Below are 27,968 nucleotides of genomic sequence, written 5' to 3'. Positions count from 1 at the left end.
ATTTGACTCGAACTACGGAGGCACTCGGAGTCTCTGGTGACTAGTTGGTCTTAGTGGCATTACCATCCCATGAAGGCTTTGTTAATCCACAGATGGGTGGGCCCTAAACTCAGAGATTTAGTAGAGTAGGGGTGTGACCTGAGAGTGTGTGTTACAAAATGACTTCATTTTAGTGAATGACCACTGATGACCCTTGTGACTGTCAGTCTCAGCTACTCTCTGTACTTCAGGAAGACCAGTCTGAGTTCAGAGATGGATTGAGGGGTGCCTTCCTCCATGATGTTTAATTTTGTTGAATGGGGGATGTGTATGGCCCACTCTTGGTGCTTTTCTGTGTGGTTGGAGATGCACCAGTTTTGGACTTTTGGCCTTTATCCACTTTCTAATGTATTCTTTCTCTGGGGAAAAATGATTGGGGAGTTTCGGAGGAGAAACTGCACTGAGAAGTTGTATCAGTCAGGGTCCAATCAAGAGGAAAAGCCCAGAGCAATTTGCACAAGTAGCACTTAATAGGAAGCAGGGACCGGATCGGCACACAATGACCTGCTACCTAGTTTTTCAACAGCCCACAAGCTAGAAAATAGGATTTTTTTTTTTTTCTGACCGGGTATTATTCTGCCTCTCATGATAGAATGCAATAGCATGATCATAGCTTACTGAGGTCTTGACTTCCTGGGCCGGAGCTTCCAGCACGTGATTATGTTAAGTGAAATAAGCCAGTCCAAGCGATCCTGCCCAGTCAGCCTCGCTAATTTTTTAGTTTTTTTGTAGAGACAGGGTGTCACTATGTTGCCCAGGCTAGTCACAAAGTCCTAAGCTCAAGGGATCTTCCTCCCTTGGCCTTCCAAAGTGCTGCAATTACAGGTGTGAATCAGCACACCTGGACAAGAATTGTTTTTTATGTTAAGAGTTGTAATATGAGCAAACCAGAGAAGACTATCCAACAGAGACCAAATAGCCTGCAAAACATAAAATACATATTTTCTGCTCCTTTATGGAGAAAAGCTTTCTGACCTCCGAAATAATTATTAACCACAACATGGGCCTAACTATAAAGAAAAAAGACCTCCGAAGGAAGGATACCTAGGGAGGAAAGTTTCTCAGAGGACTGGGAATCCACTGACAAATTTTAAAGCCTGTAACAGTACAATTAGGTTTACCTAACTTAAGCTCAGCACGCCTGGATTGGAGGGTGCTGGGTATAAGAGGATATGGGAGAAATCAAGATTCTCTTATGGTTTTCTGGGAGAGAAAAAGGAGAACTGATGGATTTCAGGTGCACCTACCCAATCCTGGCTTGAGCAGGTGAGAGGCTGTAACAACGCAAACGTTGGGACCACCCTGGAGAAAAAGGATGACATCACCCAAAATTGAGTTCGAATGTTAAGACTGATGACACACACATACCCCTATACACACACACACTCTCCAAGAGGGTATGAAGCTTATTACATAACAGGATTTCTAAAGAGAGCAGATTGGGCTTTCCCAAAATGGTCTGAATGTACCTTGAGAGGGCAGAGAAAGGAGGCTGGTTGGGGTTTCCACAGCCAGGGCTACAGCACAGAGTTTGAACTCCCCACTGGCACTAGAAGAGGGAGCACCCTGGCTTATCAGTTTGTCCAGCTGCGAGGTGATAAGAAACAAACATCAAAAAGCGGCCGGACTTTTGATTATACCAAGGGAGGAGCAAGTCAAGAGTGGAGGTATGAACCTCACTGGGGGGGATCTGGTTGAGGCCTCTGGTTGTTCCAGGGCTGGACCATGGTCACCAGGGAAGTAGGAGACAGCCCCCTGGGGTGCCGGGGCCAAGGCTGGTGGCCGGGGTGTGAAGAGGGCTGTGGTGAGGCAGTCACAGGCAGGAGCTGGGGCCACAAACATACTGGGGGATCCCATTCTTGTGGGACTGACAGGCCACAACAGGAGCAAGAAGACAGACAAGATGGCGGCACAGTGGGGTCTCTTCCTCCTGGGACAGCCCTCATGCCCCCTCTAGTGGCTGAGCTTAGAACTGCACTAGCTGCAAAGGAGCCAGGACAGCCCTGTTATTTTTGAGCCGACCCGGAACTGGTGGACTGAGAAGCTGGGAAGCAATAGACTGGTACCTGACACAGAAGCCCTGTCCCTTTCCCTTGCAGAGAGTCTGCCCAGAGGGAGCGAGTTCTGTTCTACTAAGCATTTTGCAAGGTGGCCTGACCCAAAACTGCCTGGGGCCTGCTAGTGATAGGGTGTCTTTCTACTCTTGGGGTTCTGTATAAAGAAGTCCATGATGCCCTCATCTATAGTCTTTAAAATAATGAAGGTAAGAGAGAACCAGGGGCCCACTGTTTAAGAAAAATGCATTTTTAAGTATTAGGTGGTATAGCTACCTAATAAATAAATAAACTATTAAGAGCGAAGATTTCAATAATGACCCCCAGCAAAAGTCCTTTAGGATGATTGAATCTATGTCTAAATGCCTAGAAATAGTTGATCAAGCAATGAGGAAACAGCATTAAAAATGCTTTCAGCTAAAAAAAAAAAAAAAAAAAAGGCCGGGCGTGGTGGCTCACGCCTGTAATCCAAGCACTTTGGAGGCCAAGGCGGGTGGATCACCTGAGATTGGGAGTTCAAGACCAGCCTGACCAACATGGTAAAACCCATCTTTAAAAAAAAAAATGCTCTCAGCAGGTGATGCTGTTAAGTGATATAAGCCAGGCACAGGAAGACAGATTTCACATGTTCTCACTTATTTGTGGGATCTAAAAATTATATCAATTTAGCTCACGGACATAGAGAGTAGATGGATGGTTACCAGAGGCTGGGATAGGCAGCGGTTGTGGGGAGGTTGGAATGGTTAATGGGTACAAAAATAGAAAGAACATATAAGGCAGTATTTGCTAGCACAGCAGGGTGACTATAATCAAATATAATTCAATGGTACTAAAACAGTAAATTGGAGTTTCTGTAACACAAGGCTAAACGCTTAAGGTGATGGATATTTGCCCCGGTGACTATTGGGCATTCCATGCCTATATCAAAATATTTCATGTAACCCCTACATTTTACACCTACTATGTACCCACAAAAATTAAAAATGAAGAGTTAATTTTTTTTGGAGCTAGAGCCTCTGTCACCCAGGCTGGAGTGCAGTGGTATGACTGGGCTCACTGCAACCTCCACCTCCTGGGTTCAGGCGATTCTCCTGCTTCAGCCTCCCGAGTAGCTGTGACTACAGGTGCATGCCACCATGCCTGCCTAATTTTTGTATTTTTTTAGTAGAGATGGGATTTCACCATATTGGAAGGCTGGTCTTTTAACTCCTGACCTCGTGATCCACCCGCCTTGGCCTCCCAAAGTGATGGGCTTACAGGCGTGTGAGCCACTGTGCCTGGCCAAAGAGTTACTTTTTTAAAAATGCCTCCAGACCAGTCACGGTGGCTCATGCCCATAATCCCAGCACTTCGGGAGGCCGAGGTGGGTGAATCACCTGAGGTCAGGAGTTCAAGACCAGCCTGGCCATCATGGTGAAACCCCATCTTTATAAAAAAATAAATAAAGTTAGAATGTTTTATAGCTAATTGTATAGTGATGACAAATGTCCAGCAGATGGCAGAAAAGATCTTGTTCTAACAGGTAGAGCTAGATGGCTCTGCTTCTGTTTGACGACACATAACCAATGCTTCAAACAAAAGAAGTTTATCTAACTGATATACATCTTTTTTCAAATGAGTGTCTTTTTTTTTTTTTAAATAAGCCTTTCTCCTGTTAGTGTGAGGATAAATTTGGTGGTTCATATCACATTATCTGACATTTTTTCTTGTACGCTATTAGAACGGTATATTCAAATTTTATCGTGGAATATTTTACTATTATACAAATCATTGTTGTTAGTCCCAAAGTATTACATAAATTGTGGTCCCTATATATAATTATATTCTAATTAGTGTGTAGCCCATTTTAACTATTATACAATTTTATAAGACCACTGTTTTCATCATTTTACCTATTAGTTGTAACAGATTCTAGAATAAAGTGCTAACATTATTATTTTTTTCTAGTGTCAAGTGAGGTCTTTGTAGCATGTGCCACAATGTCCTTCCTTTGGAAAGGCGAATGATATCCCACTGTACAGATAGGCCCTATTTTGTTTACCCATTCCTTCTTCAGTGAACACCTGGTAGCTTCTACTTTTGAACTACTGTGAATAACGCTGCAGTGAACATGGGGTATGAGTTCCTGCTCCCAATGTTTTTAGGTATGCGTCCAGAAGTGGCATTCCTGGATCATATCGTAATTCTACGTCTAATTTTTTGGGGGGACTGCCATGCGGTTTTCCTTGTGTATTAACAGTGCACAAGGGCTCCAATTTCTCCATATCCTTGGGAAAATGTGTTACTTTCTGTTTTTTGATAGCGATGGTGTGGTTTTGATTTACCTTTCCCTAATTATTAGTGATGTGGAGTGCCTTTTCATGTGTCTGTTGGCCATCAGTATATCTTCTTTGGAGAAATGTTTAAGTTCTTTGCCCATTTCAAAATCATGTTGTTAGTTTTTTGTTGTTGAGTTACGATAGTTCTTTGTATACTCTGGATATGAACCTCTTTTCAGATATATGATGTGCAAATATGGTATCCTATTCCATAGGTGGCTGTCACTCTGTTGACTGTGACCTTTGAGGCAAAGACTGTGAGTTTTAAAATATATATTTTCTTGCCCAGGCATGGTGGCTCAAGTCTGTAATCCCTACATTTTGGGAAGCTGAGGCGGGCAGATCACCTGAGGTTAGGAGTTCAAGACTAGCTTGACAAGCATGGAGAAATCCCGTCTCTACTAAAAATACAAAAATTCACCAGGTGTGGTGGTGGACGCCTATAATCCCAGCTACTTGGGAGACCGAGGCAGGAGACTCACTCGAACCCGGGAGGCAGATGTTGCAGTGAGCTGAGATCACACCACTGCACTCCAGCCCGGGCAACATGAGCAAAACTCCGTCTCAAAATACATATCGTTACTACAATTTTATTTAGGTATAATTAATTGAGGTACAGTAAACAGCACGTTATCAGTTTATGATGCGTTGCATTTTGACATCTATGTAAACTTGGGAAGCAATTGTCACAGTGAACATAACAAGTCCCATCCATCCTAAAAGTTTCCACGTGGGTCCCTGCAACCCACCCCTTCCTCACATCCAGGCAGTCACTAACTGGCTTTCTGCTGTTATAGGCTAGTTGCACTGTTTAATACTTTTGTTTTGTTTTGTTTTTTTGAGTTGGAGTCTCTCTCTTGTTGCCCAGGCTGGAGTGCAGTGACATGATCTCGGCTCACTGCCACCTCCGCCTCCCGGGTTCAAGCGATTCTCCTGCTTCAGCCTCCCAAGCAGCTGGGATTACAGGCATGTGCCACCACACCCGGCTAATTTTTGTGTTTAGTAGTGATAGGATTTCACCATGTTGGTCAGGCTGCTTTCAAACTCCTGACCTCAGGTGATCCACCCACATTGGCTTCCCAAAGTGCTGGGATTACAGGCGTGAGCCACTATGCCCGGCTAGAATTGTAAATAAATCTAATTGTTCACTCAGTGTGTCCTCTTTCGGGGTGGTTTCTTTCACTGATAATTCCAATTCTGAGATTCACCCCTAGTATCCTCTGTTTCAATAATTCCTGTATTTTCTTGTTAAGTATTATTCAGTTTAAACATGACACATCATTTATCTCTTTATCTGTTAATAGACATGAGCTGTAAAACGTAACTTTTTATTATGTGCAAAATCTTCCTGTGTATGTGGGTGTGTTTTCAGACTTTTTTTTCCCCTGTTCTATTGATCTAACTTATGCATCCTTGCTCAAGTAAAACATTCTTTTAATCACTGCAGTCTTAAAGCATTTTTTATCCTCACTGTTTTTCTTTTTATTTCTAGTTTATTTGTTTTTATTTTTATTTTTTGGTGTGTGTATATTTTCTTTTTTGAACTTTAGAAGCTACTTAACACTCTTTTTTTTTTTTTTTTTGAGATGGAGTTTCGCTCTTACTACCCAGGCTGGAGTGCAATGGCACCATGTCGGCTCACCGCAACCTCTGCCTCCTGGGTTCAGGCAATTCTCCTGCCTCAGCCTCCTGAGTAGCTGGGATTACAGGCATGTGCCACCATGCCCAGCTAATGTTTTGTATTTTTAGTAGAGACAGGGTTTTACCATGTTGACCAGGATGGTCTCGATCTCTTGACCTTGTGATCCACCTGCCTCGGCCTGCCAAAGTGCTGGGATTACAGGCTTGAGCCACCGCACCCAGCACTACTTAACACTTTCTATTAAAATATCCCATTAAAAGTTTCACTGAAATATATCATCTTTTCTTTCTTTTATTTTTACCAAATACCCAGACTTTGAGAAGGTAGAATATATCTTGTATCACTTTTTGTTTACAACCATATCTCCAGGAATGGATTGTTTACTTTTTCTTCACCACTGTATTGCACAGTACTTTGGATATGTTAATGCCCCAAAAGTATTTGCTGAAAGAGCGAATGAACACCTGCGTGGTGTATTCACAGAAGGGAAGAGTATATGCCATGGAGAAAGAATACGGTAGTATACAGACATTTACTTTTCTGGGAAAACGTCCACAACTAATTGATAATAAAGGAATAGAAAAACCAGGTTACCTAACCGTAAGCATGATGTGGTCCTATTTGCAAATCAGGTGCATGTGAGTGCAGGCGTGTGAGTGCAGGTGCATGTGCGCAGGCATGTGAGTGCAGGCGTGTGTGTGTCGGTATGCGTGCCCATGCACACATATAAAGATCAACACCAGGCTGTAGAGAAGATTACAGTGAGGAGAAGATAACTGGGGGAGAGGACTCTTCAGGGAGGCATGGGCTTTCTCTGCGTGTTTAAAGCAGCTCCCACTGGAAACAGGAAAGGAATTTCCACTTTAGTTAGCAAAGCTTTTGAATAATATTTAGATAGTCCAAAAAATACACAAAATTATATCTGATAATCTACAGTTCCGAGAAGGTCAGTACTGAGCCAAGCGTGGACAGTAGCCGGCTGAGTGCACAGGGTGGGCGTGGGGAGGGGAGCTGCGGATTTGCTCGTGATGGGGAAGACTTTGCCCAGTCGGCCACAGAGGATTAGAAAGTCTGCCGTCTGCTGCTGCCAGTGAGCAAGCAGAAAAAACAAAACAAAACAAAAAAACCCAAAGCCTGCCTCTGTGCTCAGAGGCCGACCCTGTGTAGCTGACAGGCCCGGGCAACTCTCCTCCGGCCACTTCTGTTTTTACTCCTTCGAACGAGTCCATGCAATTAATTCCCAAACCCCTCCTGCCTGTCACCCAAGGTGGTTTTTCCCATTGGCTTTTTTTTTTCCTCCCTCAAAGAAGCTGTTTTTCTTGCCAGCCCTGAGATGGGTTGAATAAATTGATCATAATTACACAGCCTGCTTGGATGGATGAGAAACACAGGTGCCTCTACTCTCAGGATCCCTGAGAGGGCTGTTAGGATGGTTTTAATGAGTCCCAAGGCATGTGGCTCTGTTTCTGCCCGTTGAGCCGCTAAACTGGCATCAAAAAGTTAACTGTGAGGCAGAAAACATGATGTGTTAACTGCCGGCCTCGAGGGTGACTTGATTTATCTTAGGGCTTATTTAAAAAGCAGTCATTATTGCCTGTTTCTGATCCTGAAGGTAATATGCACGCATGTCGTGAAAACATTTGGAAATTGTATTCCAATGGAACTTTTAATGAGATCTTTGAATAGAACTTGTTAAGGAGCTGGGAAAGTTCAGAAGAGGAAATGCACACACACTCAAAACCAGAAACAATCAAAAGAAGGAGCAGTCAGAAATAAATGCTCTAAAATACAGAAAAAAGGATAATGGAGAATATACGGCATCCATATCCCACCACATAGAGAGGATTTTACAATTTTTGTGTTTTTTTTTTGGTTTGTTTTTGTTTGAGACAGGGTCTTACGCTGTTGCCCAGGCTGGAGTACAGTGATGCGATCACAGCTCACTGCAGCCTTAACCTCCTGGGTTCAAGCAATCCTCCTGCCTTGGCCTCCTGAGTAGCTGGGATTATGGTGTGCACCACCACACCTGGCTAATTTTTGTGTGTTTTTTTTGTAGAGACGGAGTTTTGCCATGTTGCCCAGGCTGGTCTTGAACTCCTGAGCTCAAGCAATCCTCCCATCTTGGCCTCCCAACCAAAAGTGCTGGGATTACAGGAGTGAGCCACTGTGCCCAGCCTAGATTTTTATGTAGTGCATGTCCTTATACTTTTCAGGTGTGTGCATGTATACATATATACATTATATATGCGTATGTGCACATAGCCACACACACATATATTTTAGGATGCAGAAAAACTGGGGTAGACACTGAAGAGATTTAAACATGGGCGTGGCATGATCTAAATTTCACATCATTCTGGCAGTTAGTGTGGAGTCAGATATAGGGGCAGCCCCCTGGTGGCAGGGACCAGTCGGCAGGTCACCCAGGACTTGATCCCGGACACCTAGGCATGTGATGATTGTGTCCTGAGTTAAGGCAGGTGCTGTTGATGAAGCAGAAGAAACGTTTGAGAAGCACTAAAAAAGCCGGGAAGCACCTGTTTTGAGATGGACTGCCTGCTGCAGATAGTGGTGGGAAAAAAAAAAAAGCCAACAGGTGGCTTTGGGGTTCCCCTAAAAGGGAAACCCAAGATGAGGAGCTGTTGGGGAGGGGAAATCAAATGCTCATTTAATTTAACACGTGGGATGTCCAGAGGTGTATTTGCAGTGAGTGGAATACCTGGGTAAGGGCTCTGGAATAGACACCTGACTTGGCCATCACTTGTAGACGGGTTAGATGGCCCCTCAAAAGCTGAGAGAGTGTGGAGGGAAGCACTGCATATCAGTCTTAGGTCCGAGAGGGGCGAGTCTGCAGAATCAGTAATGGCCAGGGATCAGGGAACCAGGGGCATCCCGTGTTCAGAGAGAGGCCATGTGAATGGACACAAACAGAGAGATGAGAGTGCGATTTAGAAGCTTGAATCCCTGGAGCCAGGTAACTGATCAGGGCTGGGAGGAGAACAAAGGGAGGCAGCCAGAGATGAACCCCAGGGCTGATCTCCACGTGCTCAAGAGACGCCAGGGGAGGATACGGAACACTTGTCCCGGGGATACGGACCGCGGCGTCCCTCCAGTACCAAACAGATCACTGGTAGGTGGGAACTGGATGCCCACTGTTGTGACCTGGCTGAGGAGCTGGCCCCATTCGCACCTGGCTCTTGCCTCCCACCCCTGCACCATCTTCTTAGACACTGAGTTTTGGGGTGATGTGTGATACAGCTGCAGATAACTGAAACAGCACTGTGTCCTCCCACCCTGTACTTCATTATTTTATTAATTTTTTTTTTTTTAATAGAGATGAAGTTTCACCATGTTGCCCAGGCTGGTCTGAGCAATATGGCAGAACTATAAACTTCTGAGCTCAAGCAGTCCACCAGCCCCGGCCTCCCAAAGTGCCTGGATTACAGGTGCGAGCCACCGCGCCCGGCTCCACCCTGTAATTCTGATCTTAGCCTCTCCTCACCTGGACCCTCGTACCATTTCCCTGGGATCTCAGTCTCTAGAATTCAGTCAGCCTTTTCTTTGGGATTTGGTTCCTGTTCATGCCTCTCATTTATCCTTTCTGTCCACTCTGCCCCTTTGTTTGAGAGAAGCACTTTTGAAATCTATGAAGCTACTCGGGAGGTAGGAACATCGCTTGAACCTGGGAAGCGGAGGTTGCAGTGAGCCTATATGGTTTCACTGCACTCCAGCCTGGGCGACAGAGCAAGACTCTGTCTCAGAAAAAAAAAAAAAGAAAGAAAGAAAAAAGAAAATGTTGGGAGCTTAAGTGACAGAGACAGGAATTAAGTCCAAAGCCTGGCTGATGGCCAAGTTGATGCTGTCTACAGGATATGGTACTGATCTCACACTGGCAGCTTGAGGGCTGTGACATTCCTAGAGCAGGCATCTAATTTGCCTTCATTAATCATGGAGGACTTCCTGAAGGAGGTGACATCTGAGCTGAGACCTTCCCCTAGCTCAGGCACAGCTCTATCTTTCTGCTAAGAATAGCCCCCACTGGTGAATGAAACCTCACTTCCTTTAGAGACAACCCTGTTATCTGTCCAGTATTCCCTGGAAGAGGCTGGATAAGGCACAGACAGCTGCCTGACTTGAAAGTGTCTTTCAGGACTGGATCCGATCCATGAGCAAATTCAGAGAAAGACTGAAAGAGAGGATCAAAACAAAACTGAAAAGTGCAAAGGAGAAAAAGAGATTTTTTTCAGACTAATATCCTGTTCAGGAACACGAAAAGCTATGACTGAAAATTTCGTATGTACCATGAAGAGCTTAAAGAACAATACAAGTCTTAAAGTTTGGCTATCACAATTTTTCTTTATTTTTATTTATTGAGGTATAACTTACATATAGTGAATGTACAATTCTTAAGGTTACAGTTTAATAAACTTTTACATAGGGCTAGAGGGACAGAGTCATATAACTATGACCCAGATAAGGAGACAGAATATTTCCATTACCTCAGAAGTCTCCCTTTTCTAACTTTTCTCTTTTTTTGAGATGAAGTCTCACTCTGTTGCCCAGGTGCAGTGCAGTAGGGCCATCTCAGCTCAGTGCAACCTCCGCCTCCCGCCCCCGCCGCCGCCCCCAGGTTCAAGTGATCCTCCCGACTCAGCCTCTTGAGTAGCTGGGGTTACAGGTGCATGTCACCATGATCAGTTAATTTTTGTATTTTTAGTAGAGATGGGGGTTTCACCACATTGGCCAGGTTGGTCTAGAACTCATGGCCTCAAGTGATCCACCCGCCTCGGCCTCCCAAAGTGCTGGGATTACAGGCAGGAGCCACCACGCCCAGCCCTGATTTTCATTCAACATTGTATTTATGAAAGTCATCCATGCTGTTGTATGTATCAATAGTTCATCCTTTTTATTGCTGTGCAATATTCCATTGCAGGAACAGACCTTGGTTTACTTATCCATTCTATTGTTGACGACACTGGGATTATTTCCAATGTCTATCTATATGTACAATTATGCTGTAAGTCTTTTTGCATATGTCTTTTGGTAGAAACAATATTTTAAAAAAAACAAATTTAGTAGATTATAAATTCCTTACTGATGGGTAAGGTAGGATGACATGTTACTGAACGTAGAGAAGGTGGTAGAGACCCTCACACGCACATCTGAATGATGCCTTGGGACTTAGTCAGTGACCTGATAAGAGCTTCGACCTTTCTTCCAAGAAGAATGCCCACACATTCAGCATTTAGCAACGGGCCACTGGAATTCGGTGACACCTAACGTTTTTCCAGCTTTGACCTTCCTGAGAGGGTTGGGTGAGGTGCATTTTAAGGGCTAGTGCTGGGCTCCAGCTTATGAGGAGTAGCCCTTCAATGAGCCAGGAACATGTTATGTGCCCTCTGGAGGCACTTTTCCAAAAGCCAGAGCTTTGGGATCCCAGATCTAGTAAGAATCATCTTATTGATCCTCATCTCTGAGCCAGGAGGAGGCTCACTGGATTTGCAGGGATGGGGTTCCGAAGCGCATTAAGATAAGGAATCCTGCATCTATGCTACCGGGACCTACCAGTCCCAAGTGGCTGTGTTCGATAGACAAAATGTTCTGGGAGCTTCACAGTGCCTTAACACAGAAAAACGGCAACTTTAGACCCTGGATGTGCTAAACGAGGCAACCAGAACATCTCCCCCTATTCTTTAGAAGAAACTTTAATACTTTCCTCTTTCTACTTCTACCTAAAGCATCTGAAAGAAGAGAGGCATGAGAGAAGAGACTTATGCATTTAAACAAAGACCAGGAATTGCTAAAAATCACCTAAAAATTGCTACAGGTACACTTTAAAGAAAGTAACCATTTCATAAGAACCCCTAAGATGATGGTAATGCATGACAATAACATACAATAACAATAATTATAGTAGTATTATTATGCTTCTATGAGCCCTATAAATATTATGTGCTATAAACATTGCTAAGTGTTTTATAAGCTTCACCTCATTATTTCCCCTAAAAGTCTGATTTTATGGAAAAGAAAAATGAAACTTCAAGAAAAACTTTTTTTTTTTTTTTTGAGATGAAGTCTCATCCTGTCACCCACACTGGAATGCAATGGCGTGATCTTGGCTCACTGCAACCTCTGCTTCCCAGGTTCAAGCGATTCTTCTGCCTCTGCCTCCCAAGTAGCTGGAATTGAAAGTGCCCACTACTATGCCCTGCTAAATTTTTTCTATTTTTAGTAGAGACTGGGTTTCACTATGTTGGCCAGCATGGTCTCGAACTCCTGACTTCAAGTGATCTGCCCACCTCGGCCTGTCGAAGCGCTGAGTCTGTCCAAGAAAGACTTTTTGGACAGTATTTCAGGGCAAGTGAGTAGCAGGGTTGGGATTTGGACCTGGATCTGACTCTCAAGCTCATGCTCATTCCACTACAGAAAATGACCTATTTGTTCAGGTTTTCCTACTAACGGAGACCTTCCATGTTCCAGGAATGATGTGGTACATTCCAAGAAATATGCATTATGGAAGTGACATCAGACCTGAATCCTGAAGTCAAAGTTTCATGTGGTAGAAAAACAAGGTAAGATGAGGAAGTGTTGGGATATTGGACTAAAGAAGTATGAAGAATCTATGTCCGAGGTTGGCAAACTATAGTTCACCATTTGTTTTTATAAATAAAGTTTTATTGGGACATAGCTAGCTTCCCTTGTTTATTTATTGTCTATGGTGGCTTTCTCATTACAATGGCAAAGTTGAGCAATTGCAACAGGGATCATATGGCTAACAAAGACAAAAGTAGCTACTATCTTGCTCTTGACAGAAAAAGTTTTCCCATCCTTGATCAAGGTCCCACTAAAGCTTTTAGTTATAAATCTATCCTAGGGCTGGGCTCGGTGGCTCATGCCTGTAATCACAGCATTTGGGAGGCCAAGGCAGGCAGATAACTTGAGGTCAGGAGTTTGAGACCAGCTCAACATGGTGAAATCCCATCTCTACTAAAAATACAAAAATTAGCCAGGTGTGGGTGGCATGCACCTGTAATCCCAGCTACTCGGGAGGCTGAGGTGCTTCAACCTGGGAGGCGGAGGTTGCAGTGAGCCAAGATGGTACTACTGTACTCCAGCTTGGGTGACAGAGTGAGACTCTATCTCAAAAATAAAGAAAGAAATAAAATAAATGCTTATCCTGTATGTGATGTTGAGCCATGGAAGGATCTGGAGTAGGGGAGACACTTGGGCTTATTTCAGAATTACAAAAATCATTCTCAGATCCATCCCAGCACAGAAAGCCATCTACAACAACAAAATCCTAAACCGTCTTCCCTTCTCAGTCATTCACCTTGACTACCATTTCAACAAATATTAATTGAGCGTCTAGTATGCACCTACGCACTATGTAAGTGGTTAAAGCAGTTAAGTCTTGAAACTTAAAGCTGGCGGAAAGTAAACTGAGGAAGTGAGCTTCTCTTGGGAGATACGTTGGGAGGAAGATGAAGTTCCGAGGACGGCGGCCAGAGGTTGCCTTACAACACAAACAGAGCTGAACTCCCTGAATCAACCACCAGGCTTTTTGGGTTCCAGTGGCAGAAATGAACTCATAATTTTAAGAGTTGGGAATGGCTAGCTTAAAGGAGAAATCGCTGGATTTGGCAGAGGGGTGGAGTTCAGAGGATTAAAGTGAAGGCTGGAGAGAGGGTTTGGGACAGAGCAAAACCTGGGAAACCAAGAGGCTTCTGTATCATGAGCCACTCAACACTCTCATCTGAAAAGCATTAAATCTGCTTCTTCCAGCCTTGCTTTGCTCAAGATTTAAAGTGCCAGGTAAGCAGTCTGATTAGCTTGGCTTAGACACAGGTTGGTTGGCTTTCGTGTGCAAATAAGGATCTGGTGCCAGGAGCTTTGAGGGACCCTGCTTGCTTTTTGTTATGAGAAAACGGGCACGTGCATTAACTATCCCACCAGGACCACACACTATGGAGCGGAGGTAATTCTTCAAAAGGAAATCAGGGCATGGAGACTTAGCGGCTAAATAAGTTCACGAATGTCAGTCATGCCTATATAGATTCAAATTCTACCCCTTCCAATTATCAGCTTTGTGACTTTGGGCAAAGTTATCTCAATTGCAAAGAGTAAATAATAGTAATTCCCAACTCTTAAAACTATGAGTTAGTAGGCATAAAGTGCTTAGAACCATGTCTGGCACATCATAAGCACCCAATTAAGCTTACCTGCGAAGAGTTTTTTTTTTTTTTTTTGAGACGGAATCTTGGTCTGTCCCCCAGGCTGGAGTGCAGTGGCACAACCTCAGCTCACTGCAACCTCTGCCTTCTGGGTTCAAGTGATTCTCCTGCCTCAGCCTCCCGAGTAGCTGGGACTACAGGTACCATGCCTGGCTAATTTTTTTTTTTTTTTTTGTATTTTTAGTAGAGACGGGGTTTCACCATATTAGTCAGGCTGGTCTTGAACTCCTGACCTGTGATCTGCTCACCTCAGCCTCCCAAAGTGCTGGGATTACAGGCATGGGCCACTGCGCCCAGCCGAGAGTATTACGATTATTACTGTATGCTTGCTAAAAATAACACCCCAGCGGTAGAGCCATGGTGAGATCTAGGCCTTCACTCCAAAGCTCCCACTCTTTCTGCCAAGCCGAGCTCAAATGAGATGATAACGTGTGTGAAGTTGTTGGGGCAGGTGCCCAGAGGATGCTCAGTTAGTGTCCAGGACTTTCTTCCTCTCTTCCCAAAGAAGTGAGTAGGCTTTGCTCTCCGCATGGGAGATGCCCATATTTAATAGTGAACCAAGTGGGCGTGAGAGGGCCAGGGAAAGCAGACAAAGAGGAATGCTGGTGGTTTGTGCCGACTCTCATTCCCGCGGCAGTGCGCACTCATGTTTGCCGACGATCTGGCCCCCGCCTACCAGTCTAACCTCCCTCCCTCCACATTCCCACGAGCTCACCCTGCACCATCCACAGTGACCTCTCTGCCTGTCAAATTCCTGCTGCTTTTTTCTGCCTCAGGGTCTTTGCACAAGCTGTTCCCTCTGTCTAAGCTACGCTTGCCCCAGATCTTCATTCAGATCTAAACTCAAATGTGACCATCTCAGTGAGGTCTCTGCTGACAACTCTACGTATGGCAGCATCTCAACACCATCACTCTCTAACACGTGGCCCTGTTTTTTGCGGGGGGGGCGGGATGAAGTCTCACTCTGACACCCAGGCTGGCTTGCAATGGCATGATCTCAGCTCACCGCAACCTCCGCCTCCCAGGTTTGAGCGATTCTCCTTGCCTCAGTCTCCTGAGTAGCTGAGATTATAGCCATGTGCCACCATACCCAGCCATTTTTTTGTATTTTTAGTAGAGACGGGGTTTCTCCATGTTGGTCAGGCTGGTCTCCAACTCCCGACCTCTGCAGCAGTGACCAGTGCATGAAACTATATATGTATGTCAATATTCTTGTTTGTCTTCCTACACCAGACTATAAACGCCATAGGGTTAGAGAAAGTTCATCACCAACACCGAGACTGTTTGGTTCACAGAGGGAGATTTTACATATATGGTTCTGCAATACATCTCCTAGCAACCCTGGTAGGTACATAGTCGGATAAGGCTGAGAGGTCGCTGCGTATCACCATTTAGAGCAGTGCTATCCAATACGGTAGCCACCAGCACATGTGGCTATTTAGATGTACATGCATTATAATTAAATAAAATTAAAACTTCATTTCCTTAGTTGCATTATTGTCACCTCAAGTGCTCAGCAGCCACATGTGGCTAGTGGCTACCACTCTGGGTAGCCCAGATAGAGGACACTCCTATCACTGCAGAAAGTTGTACTGGACAGGGCTGGTTTTGAGCAGGCAGATACAGCTTAGCTTCGAGTCCCAGTCCTGCCAATTACTAGTGGTGTGACTCTGAGTTGACCATATGCTTTTAGATCTCGCTTTTTCTGTCTATAAAATGAAGCTAGTAACAGTTCCCATCGCATAGTGCTACAGGAGTTATTATAGGCAAAGGCACTCAGAAGAGCATCTGGGATGTCGTCAATGGCAGGAAAAATATCAGCTGTTGCTATGACGCCTCCGTGTTTACTCCTTGAGAAACTGAGGTTCAAAGACGAGAAATCCTTGTCCTAGTTCCCAGAACTGGGAGGTGGAGGGAGCTGAGGTTTGATCCCACAGCTTTATGATCTCTCAGCCTGGCTAAATCTGATTACACTTCTCGGGTCCCTTCTGAGAAAATCCCTTAAACTTTTGACCTCCTGCTCTCTTATCTGTTCAGTGGGGGACAGAAGACTCCCAGGGGGTCCTCTATTCAGGAGAGATGTTAAGGAAGTGACTGGAGAGCTAGCCAGAGCCCAGGAGGCGGGTTGTCTATTCTAGGACCTAGCCGGGGCCGTGGGACTCCTTGGAGGCTGGGAAGCCAGACTGTCCAGGACAGAGAGGCACTGGTGTGGCTGAGCAGGTCATGCCAGCTGCAGCCAAGACCCCTTGCGTGGGTGCTGCTGCCTCGTGGGTGTAATGGCCCCTGTGGCAGGGACAGAACGCTCGTCCCTCCCACTTGATCCAGCTCTGGGACTGCCCCAGGAACTGCACAGACGGACTGAGCTATTTCCATTAATTTTCCTGTAGAAGGCTCAGATGCTGCTGCTGGTTATTAAATTTAGTTACTTTTTTTTTTTTTTGAGACGGAGTTTCGCTCTTGTTACCCAGGCTGGAGTGCAATGGCGCGATCTCGGCTCACCGCAACCTCCGCCTCCTGGGTTCAGGCAATTCTCCTGCCTCAGCCTCCTAAATTGCTGGGATTACAGGCACGTGCTACCACGCCCAGCTAGTTTTTTGTATTTTTAGTAGAGACGGGGTTTCACCATGTTGACCAGGATGGTCTCGATCTCTTGACCTCGTGATCCACCCACCTTGGCCTCCCAAAGTGTTGGGATTACAGGCTTGAGCCACCGCGCCCGGCCTAAATTTAGTTACTTTTGATATGCACAGTCCCCATGCTTGTCCTGGTTTTTGTTTTGTTTGGTAACATGAGATTTTTAAATTGCTATTTTTAGAGCTTTTAACGTATTTTCTACATTAAAAACATTTTTTAGTTACGGTAAAATTCATATGACATAAAATGAACCATCTTAAGTGTACAATTCGGTGGCCTTTAGTGCATTCTCCACGTTGTTCAGCCATCCCCGGTGTCTAGTTCTAAGACATTTTCCTCCCCCTCCCCCCGTCTCACTCAGCAGTCCTTCCTCCTTCCCTCCGGGATTCAATCTCCTTTCTGTCTCTAAGGATTTACCTGTCCTGGGTATCACACATGAGCGGAACCGGACACTGTGCTCTTTGGAGTCTGGCTGTTTTTACTCATCAGAAGGTTTCCAAGGTTCACCCATGTTCTACCATGTATCAGTACTTTATTTCTTTGTACATTTGCATCATATCTTGTTATATGGATATACCACACTTTACCCATTAATCTGTTGATGGACATTCAAGTCATTTCCATATTTTGACTACAGCGAATAGTGTTGCTGTGAACATGTGTAAATATTTGATTAATAACCTGTTTTCAATTTTTTCTTTTTTCTTTTTTTTTTTTTTTTTGTGACAGTCTCACGCTGTTGCCCGGCTGGAGTGCAGTGGCACAATCTAAGCTCACTGCAACCTCCGCCTCCCAGGTTTAAGCAAGTCTCCTGCCTCAGCCTCCTGAGTAGCTGGGACTACAGGCACACGCCACCACGCCCAGCTAATTTTTGTATTTTTAGTAGAGAAAGGGTTTCACCATGTTGGCCAGGCTGGTCTTGATCTCTTGACCTTGTGATCCACCCGCCTTGGCCTTCCAAAGTGCTAGGATTACAGGTGTGAGCCACTGCACCTGGTGGCCTGTTTTCAATTCTTTTGGGTACACACCTAGGAGTGGACTTTGAGGATTATATGGTAGCCCTAGAGTTAACTTTCTGAGAAACTGCCAAACTATTTTCCACAGTGGCTATACCAATTTACATTTCCACCAGCAATGTGTAAGAGTTTCAATTTCTCCGCATTCTCTCAATATACTTTAAAAAAATCTACAATGATATGGCATAATAATATAATAATTAATGATAATAATCATTGCTATCATTAATATGAGGGATACAGTCAACGAGGCTCAGGAATATAGTCAGTTGAGCAAGTTCATGCAGCTGTGTGGCAGGCAGAATAACTGCCCTTGAAGGTATCCCAACTAACTCCCGGAACCTGGGAGTATGTTACTGTGCATGGCAAAAGGACGCTTGTAGATGTGACAAAAATAAGATTGTTAATCCGCTGACCTTGTGGGGAGATTATTTTGGATTACTGGGGTAGGTCTAATGTAATCACAGAGGATCTTGTAAGTGAAAGAGGGAGGGAAGTGGGTAACAGAGGGAGACGTAATGATGAAAGCAGAGTCAGAGCAAGGTACTGAGACTTGACCGGTCAGGTCACCGCTGGCCTGAAAGTGGGAGGGGGTGGAAGAGAGATTCGAAGATGCTATACTGTGAGCTTGGGAGATGAAGGAAGCCGACCAGGAGTCAGGAAGGCAGGCGGCCTGGAGAAGCTGCGGAAGGCAAGGGAAAGAATTCCTCCTAGAGACTGCAGAAGGAATGGAGCTTTACCAACAACACGTTCTGCTCAGTCAGCCCGTGTCAGACTTCTGAATCCCAGAGCTGCCTGGTAACAAATCCATGTTGTTTTAAGTCACACAATTCATGGCAATTCGTTATGGCAGTAAGAAGAAACTCCTGCCAGCCGTAGTGCTGTGGGGCAGGGACTGGCATCCACATTTGATTGGCCTCCGTGTCTGTGATTATAATCACCAGGTTTTCTGCCATCTCCAGGTCTAACACCACTTCCCTGCTCCACACAGACAGGAGTGGATCTCACAAACATCATGTCGAGTTAAAAAAAAAAAAAAAAGCAAGTTATGCAAGAAAGAGTCAGTAAAATACCATTTAGAAGAAATGTAAAAACACACGAAATAATATTACACAGGTGTATTGGGGCCAGCTTATCATGAGGGTCCATTAAGTTTTTGGTTTTCAACATTTAAAAACTTTTTACGTTGAGGTAAACTTCCTCAACTTACGCTAAACATAGCCCAGTACTCAAAACTAAATTGCATAAACTTGAACTTAAGTTAAGTATAATTAAAATAAAGTAGGGCCGGGAGCAGTGGCTCACGTGTGTAATCCCAGCACTTGGGGAGGCCAAGTGGGCAGATCACTAGGTCAAGAGATCGAGACCATCCTGGCCAACATGGGGAAACCCCATCTCTACTGAAAATACAAAAAAATTAGCCAGGCGTGGTTGCACGAGCTGAGGCTGCAGCGGAAGAATCGCTTGAACCCAGGAGGCGGAGGCTGCAGTGAACTGAGATTGCACCACTGCACCCTAGCCTGGCAACAAAGTGAGACTCCGTCTCACACACCCACAAAAAAAGCACTAAAAGCTCATCATTTCTTAGTTGTGGCTCCCAAAACATGGTGGAGTTGGTGGTTGGTGTGGGGTGGGTGCTACTGTGTGGTGGCTAGGGACCAGCGGTATTGCTAAACATCCTACAAAGCATTGAGACAGCCCCCACCACAAACGTGATCTGGTCCTAAATGTCAGCTGTGCCAGTTCTGAGAAATCCTGATCTTTCCTAAAGCGTGAGTTCTTCACAAGCAAGGCCAGTATCTGATTCATCTCTGTCCCCAAATCACAGTCTGGCAGAGTGGATAACACTAAAGAATATTAATTTTGTTCCACCTCCCAGGCATTTGTGGCATTTAAACCCTAGTGTTGTGAGTTAGGGGCTATTATTACATTTGATGAAGCAAAGAAACAGCTGTGCGGGCAACCAGGCTGCTAAGGACGGACGGAAAATCGAAATGTTGGACCAAGCAGAAAAATCCAAATATGCTCCCCCAACCAATCACAGTGGCCTCTGATCAGCCAACGGCCTCCAGTCAGGCGCTCTTGAAGCCTTTCCTTCCTTTCACTGTAAGTTTTCCCACTACCCTGCCTGCCTTTGAGTCTGTGCCAAACGCAAAGGGTGTGGGTTGACTCCCTTGTTAGAGCAAGCTCTGAATTGATAGCCTTTGCTTGTTTTCACTGGGTGGTTTTTGTTGATTTCCGCATAGCACAGGACGTGAAAAGCCCTTTACGTGTCGCACGCCCTTGTATCTTCCTGTTATCATGAATCCTGCGGTACCATGTTTTCCCAGTGATGAGTTCCCATGACTTTGTGCTCACAAAGGAGGGGAGCTCTGGAATATGGCAAATGGCCAGGAAGAACTCTCCCCTCCAGCCTAGTCTGAGGGATTGCTTAGGTATCCCCTAGTGTACAGGAGATGGTTCAGCTGATACTCGGGATTGAAACATAGACAGCACCAGAGAGATGGCAGCAGGAGAGTCCCCTGCAAGAGTGGACATCCCTCCACGCCTGGAACTCCTTCCTTCCAGGAGACCACACACAATTCTCTGTTTCTATCAGGGTTGAAGGAAGTACCATAGAATCCTTCAGGGCTGGGCGTGGTGGTTCACATCTATAATCCCAGCACTTTGGAGGCCGAGGTGAGCCAATCATGAGGTCAGGAGATGGAGACCATCCTGGCTAACACGGTGAAACCCTGTCTCTACTAAAAAATACTTGTAGTCCCAGCCTTGCGAGGCTGAGGCAGGACAATCGCTTGAACCTGGGAGGCAGAGGTTGCAATGAGCCAAGATTGCACTATTGCACTCCAGTCTGGGTGACAGAGCAAGACTCTGTCTCGAAAAGTAAAAATAAAAAAAGAAAAGCCTTCAGAGCTGAGACAGACCAGTGGTCACTACACTCTGCCTTTATTCCAGAAGGATACTGGGTCTTATCTCCACTGACAGCCAAAGCTCTTGACTGTCTAAGCAATTTCTAAGAATTACCAGTGGAAAGAATTAGTTCCCTGTGGCTGCTATGAAAAATTATTACAACCGTAATGGTTTACAACAATACAAATTTACTATCATAGGGCTGTAGTGGTCAGAAGTCTCCTAAAGTCAACATATCATCAGGGCTGTGCTCCTTCTGGACGTTTTTGGGGATAATTCATTTCTTTGCTATTTCCAGCTTCTAGAGGCTGTCTGCATTCTGCTTACGGCTCCTTCCTCCATCTTCAAAGTCAGTCATGTAGCATTTTCAAATCTCTCTCTCTTTTTTTTTTTTTTTCCTGAGTTCAAGTCTGGCTGTGTTACCCAGGCTGGAGTGCAGTGGTGCAATCTTGGGCCGCTGCAACCTCTGCCTCCTGGGTTTGAGCAATTACCCTGCCTCAGCCCCCTGCATAGCTGGCATTATGGACACCTGCCACCATGCCCGGATAATTTTTTTCTCTCTGTCTCTTCCTCTGATTCGACTGTGTTTGTTTCTATTTTTCTTATAAGGACTCCTATGATTCCGTTGGCTCCAACAGGATAATTGAGGATAACATCCCCATCTCAGAATCCCTAATTGACTCAAGGCAAAGTCCTTCTTGCCATGTAAGGTACCATACTCATATGTTCTGGGTGTTGGGATGCGGACATCTTTGGGAGGTCTTTCTTCTGCCTCCTATGACATGGATCTAGTTAACCTTTTAAAATGAGCCAGTTTAACGATGGTAAGTTGTATTTATAATTTAATACTGAGAGCAACCACTGAAAATGCCTAATAGAGATAAACTCAAAATCACTATGGATAAATATAGCATTCTAAAAATTTCACGAGAGGACAGGAAAAAGAAAATAGTGAAATGAAAAACAGAAGAATGAAGCAGAAAATAAAATACAAAGTTGTATTCTTAAACTTGTGCATAACAATGATAATATTAAATATAAGTGGTCTAATTTATTTACAATAGCCCAAATCTGGAAACAGCCAAAATGCCCCTCAATAGGTAAATGATTAAGCTAACTGTGATATATCCATGCCATGGAATACTCATCAGTAAAAAGGAACAAGCCTTTAAACACACACTGCTTGGACAGATCTTAATGGCATTATGCTGAGTGGAAAAAGCCAGTTTCAAAACTGTCACACACTGTATGATCTCTTTGATCATACAGTTTATTAACTTTGTAGTCAACAAACATTTGAAGCCTTGGAGAAATGTTCAGCACATACCATGCATAAATAATAAAGCATTTGTCTTTATTTTTTATTTGTCTATTTTTTTCTGCTGCTGAAAAATAAAGAAATTAAAAATAAAAATAAAGCAGCCTAAATTCTTTATGCATGAAATAATCATGCCTTAAGATATGCATTCATTTATTAGGTCTCACATATAGGCATATACTAGACATATGTATATATGTGATATATGCATAGTGTACATTGTATTCTTTTTTAAAAATTAAAAAAAAATAAATTTCTTTCAGAGACAGGGTCTCACTCTGTCACCCAAGCTGGAGTGCAGTGGTGTGATCATAGCTCACTGTGGCCTCCAGTTACTGGTCTCAAGCAATCCTCCCACCTCAGCCTCCCGATTAGCTGTGACAAGAGGTACATGCCATCATGCCCAGCTAATGTTTAATTTCTTGTAGAGATAGGGTCTCACTATATTGCCTGGGCTGGTCTCAAACTCTTGGCCTCAAGTGATTTTCTTGCTTTGGGATTACAAGGATAAGACATCACTCCTGGCTGTTCTTGTTCGTTTGTTTTTATTTGAGACAGAGTCTCGCTCTGTCACCTGGGCGGGGGTGCAGTGTTGCAATCATAGCTCACTGCAGCCTTGAACTTCTGGGCTTAAGCAATCCTCCTGCCTCAGCCCCCTCAAAGCACTGAGATTATAGGCATGAGCCCCTGTACCTGGCCTGTATTCTTAATATAGATATGCACACAGAGATAATATGCATTTTGTTCAATGTGCTTTACAGATACAAATATCTGAAATCAATTTTTCCAACAACCCTATGAAATTGGAAATACCATTATCCCGATTTCATAGATGAAGAAACTGAGGCACACACTGGTTAAATAATATGCTCAGGGTGCACAGCCAGTAAGTGCTAGAGATAAGGAGAAATACAGACATCTTTGGGAAGGAATATACAGAAAAACGTAAAAATAATACTTACCTCTGGGGAGAAATACTATTAGCTGTTGTTTGCGTGTTGTTTTTCTGAAATTTATAATATGTCTAGGACAAAGGTCCACTAACTTTTTCTATAAAGGGCCAGACAGTAAATACTTTAGGCTTTTCAGCCCAGATGGTCTCTGTCACAACCACAAAGCTCAGCCTCGTAGGCTGAAGGCAGCTGTAGACAATACATAGGGAAGTGGCATGGTTGTGTTCCAATCACACTTTATTCACGGACACTGAAATTCACATTCTCTATGATTTTCATGTCATGAAATGTTTCCCTTTTGTCTTTCCCCTCCAACCATTAAAAAATAGAACAATTGATTTGCAGTAGCTTTGAAAGTCTCCTGAAAAAAAGATAGCAAAAAATATTTAACAATTGCTTTTAGCTCACAGGCCCTATAAAAACAGGAGGAGGACAAGATTTGGCCTGCAGATCACAGGATGAGAAGCATTACGCTCCACATGAAACTGTTGTAAAACGTTGCTTTAAGATGAAAAAGCAGATATGGTTCTTTGGTCAGCAGCTGGTGGCGTGGGCACAGGTCTGGAGACCTGCCAGCCTCCAGGCAGGCGTGGGCAGTTCATTTTATCCCTGGAGTCTGGGAAGACAGTGGGTGAGTAGAGAGTCCTGTCTATCCTGAGAGGAGAACATTCAGCCCAAATTCCAGCCCCACTATGCGCAGATCAGAGCCATTTCTAAAAATGTCGCTGCTGATTCTGCTTTTCCTGGGATTGGCAGAAGCCTGTATTCCTCGTGAAGGTAATGCTTTCGGCCACGCCTTGTCTCTCCTGTGTATTTTCCTACAACTGGGGAGGCTCTCATGGGCTGGATTCAGACAGAATCTCCTGAAGTCTAACAGACTTCTTCTTGCTTCTGTATTTAGACATTCACATTTCTCCTGATGGACGTGGTGGAGTGAATGAGTCTGGGTTGCTAGCCCCTGTCCTTGGAGATAGACTTATGTCTGCATCCTGGTTTTTATTCACCCGTTCTTTGTGACATTGGAGGGACATTGCTTCTGCAAGCCTTGCTGCCCTCATCTGACCAATGGGGCCCGCAAGAACCCCCAGTCCACAGGACTGTTGCACGTCACTGATGAGCTCGTGTTGTGCAGTGTCTGGAAGTTAACCTCACTGTGGTTAGACAGTTCTAGTGAGACTCCAGACCTTTGCAATGTAAAGGAGTATACCGGAAGAGGACTTGAGTCTTGTCACAACACTGAGCTCCTCGTTCCTCGTTTGATCCACAAATGTTTACTCCTGGTTCTTTCCACGAGCTTGATGCTGGGAATAGTGATGAGAAAGACAGAAATACTCCTGTCTTCGTGGAAAGACAAACCTCCCACCCTAAACAAACTTACATTCTAGTGTGGGGATTCAGAAAAGGCTTCTCTAGAAAAGCTACATCTGAGGTGAGGAATAGGAGCTGGCCAGCTGAAGAGTTAGGAGAGACTATTCCAGGCAGGGAGACTTGCATATGCAAAGGTCCTGGGGCAGAAGGCACTGAGTCCTTTCATCAGAGAGAAGATGGTGTGTCAGGAACATGGCAGAGAGAGGGAGGGGCATGGCGGCAGGATTGTTACAAGTAAGAGAGAGGAGGCAGGAAACAGAATAGACAGGGGCATGTGGGTCACATGAATGATTTGGGGTGTTATCTGAAGGGAAAAGGAAGCTGTGAAAAGGTTTTCAGCAAAGGACTGTCATATTTAAGAGTGTTTGCGTGTGTGTGTGTGTGTGTGTGTGTGTGTGCGTGCGTGTGTGTGTGTTTAAATAATCTGTCTTGCCCCTCAGGAAAGAATGGATTTGGTAGCAATCAGAGCAGGGACAAACACACAAGTTAGAGAATGTTTCGGTCATCAGGGTGAAGATGGGGATGAGTGGAAGGTTATGTGACATTGAGGAAAGAGCTTACAGGATTCAGTGATGATGGGTCAGATGCTGGCAGTTAGAGAAAGAGAAGCGTGCAGAAAGGCTCTCTCTATACATAAATGTATTTGCAGTTGGGTAATTGAGGCTGCCCTTAACTGAGATAAGAAAACTCTGTAGAGGCCACGTGCAGTGGCTCACGCCTGTAATCCCAGCACTTTGGAAGGCCGAGGCAGACAGATCACCTGAGGTCAGGAGTTCGAGACCAGCCTGGCTAACATGGCAAAACCTTGTCTCCACTAAAAATACAAAAAGTTAGCCGGGCATGGTGGTGGGTGCCTATAGTCTCAGCTGCTCAGGGAGGCTGAGGCAGGAGAATCACTTGAACTCAGGAGGTGGAGGTTGCAGTGAGCCAAGATCACACCAATCCACTCCAGCCTGGGCGACAGAGCAAGACTCAAAAGAAAGTAAAACTGTAGAGCAACACATTAAAAATTTTTTTTTTATTTTGAAATCACTTTAGACTTATAGAAAAGTCACAAAAATTGACTTTCTGAATAGTCTTCACCCAGCTATCCGAGCTGTTAACATCTAACCTAACCAAAGCACAATGATCAAAACCGAGACCTAACACCAGAACAAAACAAAGAAATTACAGACCTATGCAAATTTTACTAATTTTTCTACTAATAGAAACACTATTCTATTTGAGGATCCAATCCAGAATCCCACCTCGTATTTTCAAATAATTTTTTTTTTTTTTGCATGAAATCCAGCTCTTGCTCAACCATGGGGCATTTTGTTATCCCATCTCCTTTGGTCTGGGGATGTGTCCTTAGAACGTGTGGTTGAACCTCCTCAATCTTTCTTTGTCTTTCATGACCTCGGAACATTTGAAGAGCTCTGACCCGTTGTTTTGCAGAATGTCTGTCAATTTGGGTTTGTCTGAGGCTTTCTCATGATGGGACTGTGACCATGCATTTGGGGCGGGAATACTGCAGAAGGGGTGTCATACCCTTTCAGGGAATTATATCAGGGATCGCATGATGTTGATGTGTCTTATTACCCACGGTGGTGTTAACTTTAGTCACTTAGCTAAGGTGGTGACTGCCCGGCTTCTCCACTGTTGTTATTATTTTCCCCTTTGTAGTTACTAAATGTGCTGGGGGAGAAATTTCGAGGTTATGCAAATAGGCTGTTTCTCCTTCAGCGTTTGCCCACTAACTTTGGCATACATCTGTGGATCTCACTCGCAGAAATGATTGCTACAGTGTTTTTCGAATGGTGACTTTCTATACCCCTTGTTCCTTCTACATAGATTGGATGGAATTTCTCTGTAAGGAAAAGCTGTCTTTTCTTCCCCATTTATTTATTCAAGTATTGTATTTGTTTTTATCAGTGTAAACTCAGGGATATTTGTTGGCTGGGAGCAGTGGCTCAAGCCTTTAATTCCAGTACTTTGGGAGACCAAGGCAGGAGGATCACTTGAGGCCAGGAGGTTGAGACCAGCCTGGGCAACATAATGACACTCATCTTTACAAAAAACAAATAAATAAGAATAAAATGTATTGTATTAACAGATGATTTTTTGATAGACAGGAGTGTGATGACCACAGATGCTGTTTCGAACAGGGTAAGCTTGTTTGGGACATCCATAGACAGCAAGTTCCATGAGAACACAGTTTGGGATGTCTAGTGTACTCCTTTTTTTTTTTTTTTTTTTTTTTTTTTTTTTTTTTTTTTTGAGACAGAGTCTTACTCCATCACCAGGAGCCAGGCTGGAGTGCAATGGCGCAACCTTGGCTCACCGCAACCTCCGCCTCCTGGGTTCAAGCAATTCTCCTGCCTCAGCCTCCCGAGTAGCTGGGACTACAGGTGTGCGCCACCGTGCTCAGCTATTTTTTTTGTATTTTTAGTAGAGACAGGGTTTCACCATGTTGGCCAGGATGGTCTCGATCTCTTGACCCCCCTCGTCCTCCCAAAGTGCTGGGATTACAGGCGTGAGCCACCGTGCCCGGGCTAGTGTACTCTTATACCAGAACTCCTCTTTCCAGTCAGCCTTGCAAACACCTACACAGCAGGCACTGAATCTGATTTATCTGAGTCTCCAGCACCAAACATAGGCCAATGCTGAGAGTGTGGACCATGTGAATGTTGGTTGGACGCAGGATGATTGAATGGATGTATATATGGATGGACTGGCTGACAGATGGGCCCGAGTAGCCTTATTGATAGCAGTGGGCGGGTCAGCTGGTCTCCAGGGACACATCTGTCTCTGGCCTCCTTGGTTCCTGCAGTAATCTGAGTCTAATGCTGACTTCTCTCTCTGCTTCCTGCTCCCTGATCCTGTTGTGAACCGGCTGGCTGAATGCTTTCGTCTCCAGTTGCAACTAAAGAAAAAAGTAAGAAATGTGGAACCCCCCAAGTCTGTATTTTCATAGCTATCTCCCCTAAAATTGTTTTGGATCTTGCAATCTCTCTGGCAATTCTGGGGAAGGGTGGGACTTGGATCCGGGACACGGACTTGCCATGGGGTCTGGGCATGACTCAGGAAAGCAAACCACCTTTCTATTGCTGTCTTACAACTAAAAGGGCAGCCCTCCTTCGTTCTTTGGTCTCGGGGAGAGAGGCTCACTAGGAAAATGAAGAGCACTCATCACGGAAGACAAGTGTCATGCAGATCTCCATTAGAATAATATCTTGACTTATATTTAACAAGCTGGTGGTTTGCAAACTTTATGGTCTTAGGGCCTCTGAACAGGCTAAAAACTTATGAAGGATCCAAAGAGCTCTTTTTTTTTTTTTTTTTTTTTCCAGTGAGGGTTTTCTTTATTGATATTTACCTTATTATAAATTCAAGATTTTTAACTTAAAAATATTTACATATACAAATGGCCAATAAGCACATAAAAAGATGCTCCACATCAGAAGCCATCAGGAAAACGGAAGCCGAAGCCACAGTGAGGTACC

At 44.4% G+C, this 27,968-nt stretch overlaps 3 protein-coding genes across 7 annotated transcripts in view; 1 reads left to right on the top strand and 2 right to left on the bottom strand.

Moving 5' to 3' along the window:
* The window catches only part of LOC101038212 (zinc finger and SCAN domain-containing protein 5A), a 91,807-nt gene that overhangs the window by 25,322 nt on the left and 38,517 nt on the right, over positions 1-27,968 (bottom strand). The window lies entirely within an intron of this gene.
* LOC101038746 (zinc finger and SCAN domain-containing protein 5C-like) overlaps positions 1-27,968 on the bottom strand; it is a 104,831-nt gene that overhangs the window by 40,995 nt on the left and 35,868 nt on the right. The window lies entirely within an intron of this gene.
* EDDM13 (epididymal protein 13) overlaps positions 23,769-27,968 on the top strand; it is a 37,189-nt gene continuing 32,989 nt past the window's right edge. The window contains exons 1-2 of the mRNA XM_039466176.2: positions 23,769-23,892; positions 27,383-27,400. Of these exons, the coding sequence (XP_039322110.1) occupies positions 23,808-23,892; positions 27,383-27,400 (103 nt within the window). The 5' untranslated portion in view covers positions 23,769-23,807. The remainder of the gene's footprint in view (positions 23,893-27,382; positions 27,401-27,968) is intronic.

The sequence above is a fragment of the Saimiri boliviensis genome, chromosome 14 (assembly GCF_048565385.1).
Source record: "Saimiri boliviensis isolate mSaiBol1 chromosome 14, mSaiBol1.pri, whole genome shotgun sequence".
Taxonomy (NCBI): domain Eukaryota; kingdom Metazoa; phylum Chordata; class Mammalia; order Primates; family Cebidae; genus Saimiri; species Saimiri boliviensis.
The sequence above is the reverse complement of the archived record's forward strand: the minus strand, read 5'-3'. Positions and strand labels throughout refer to the sequence as shown.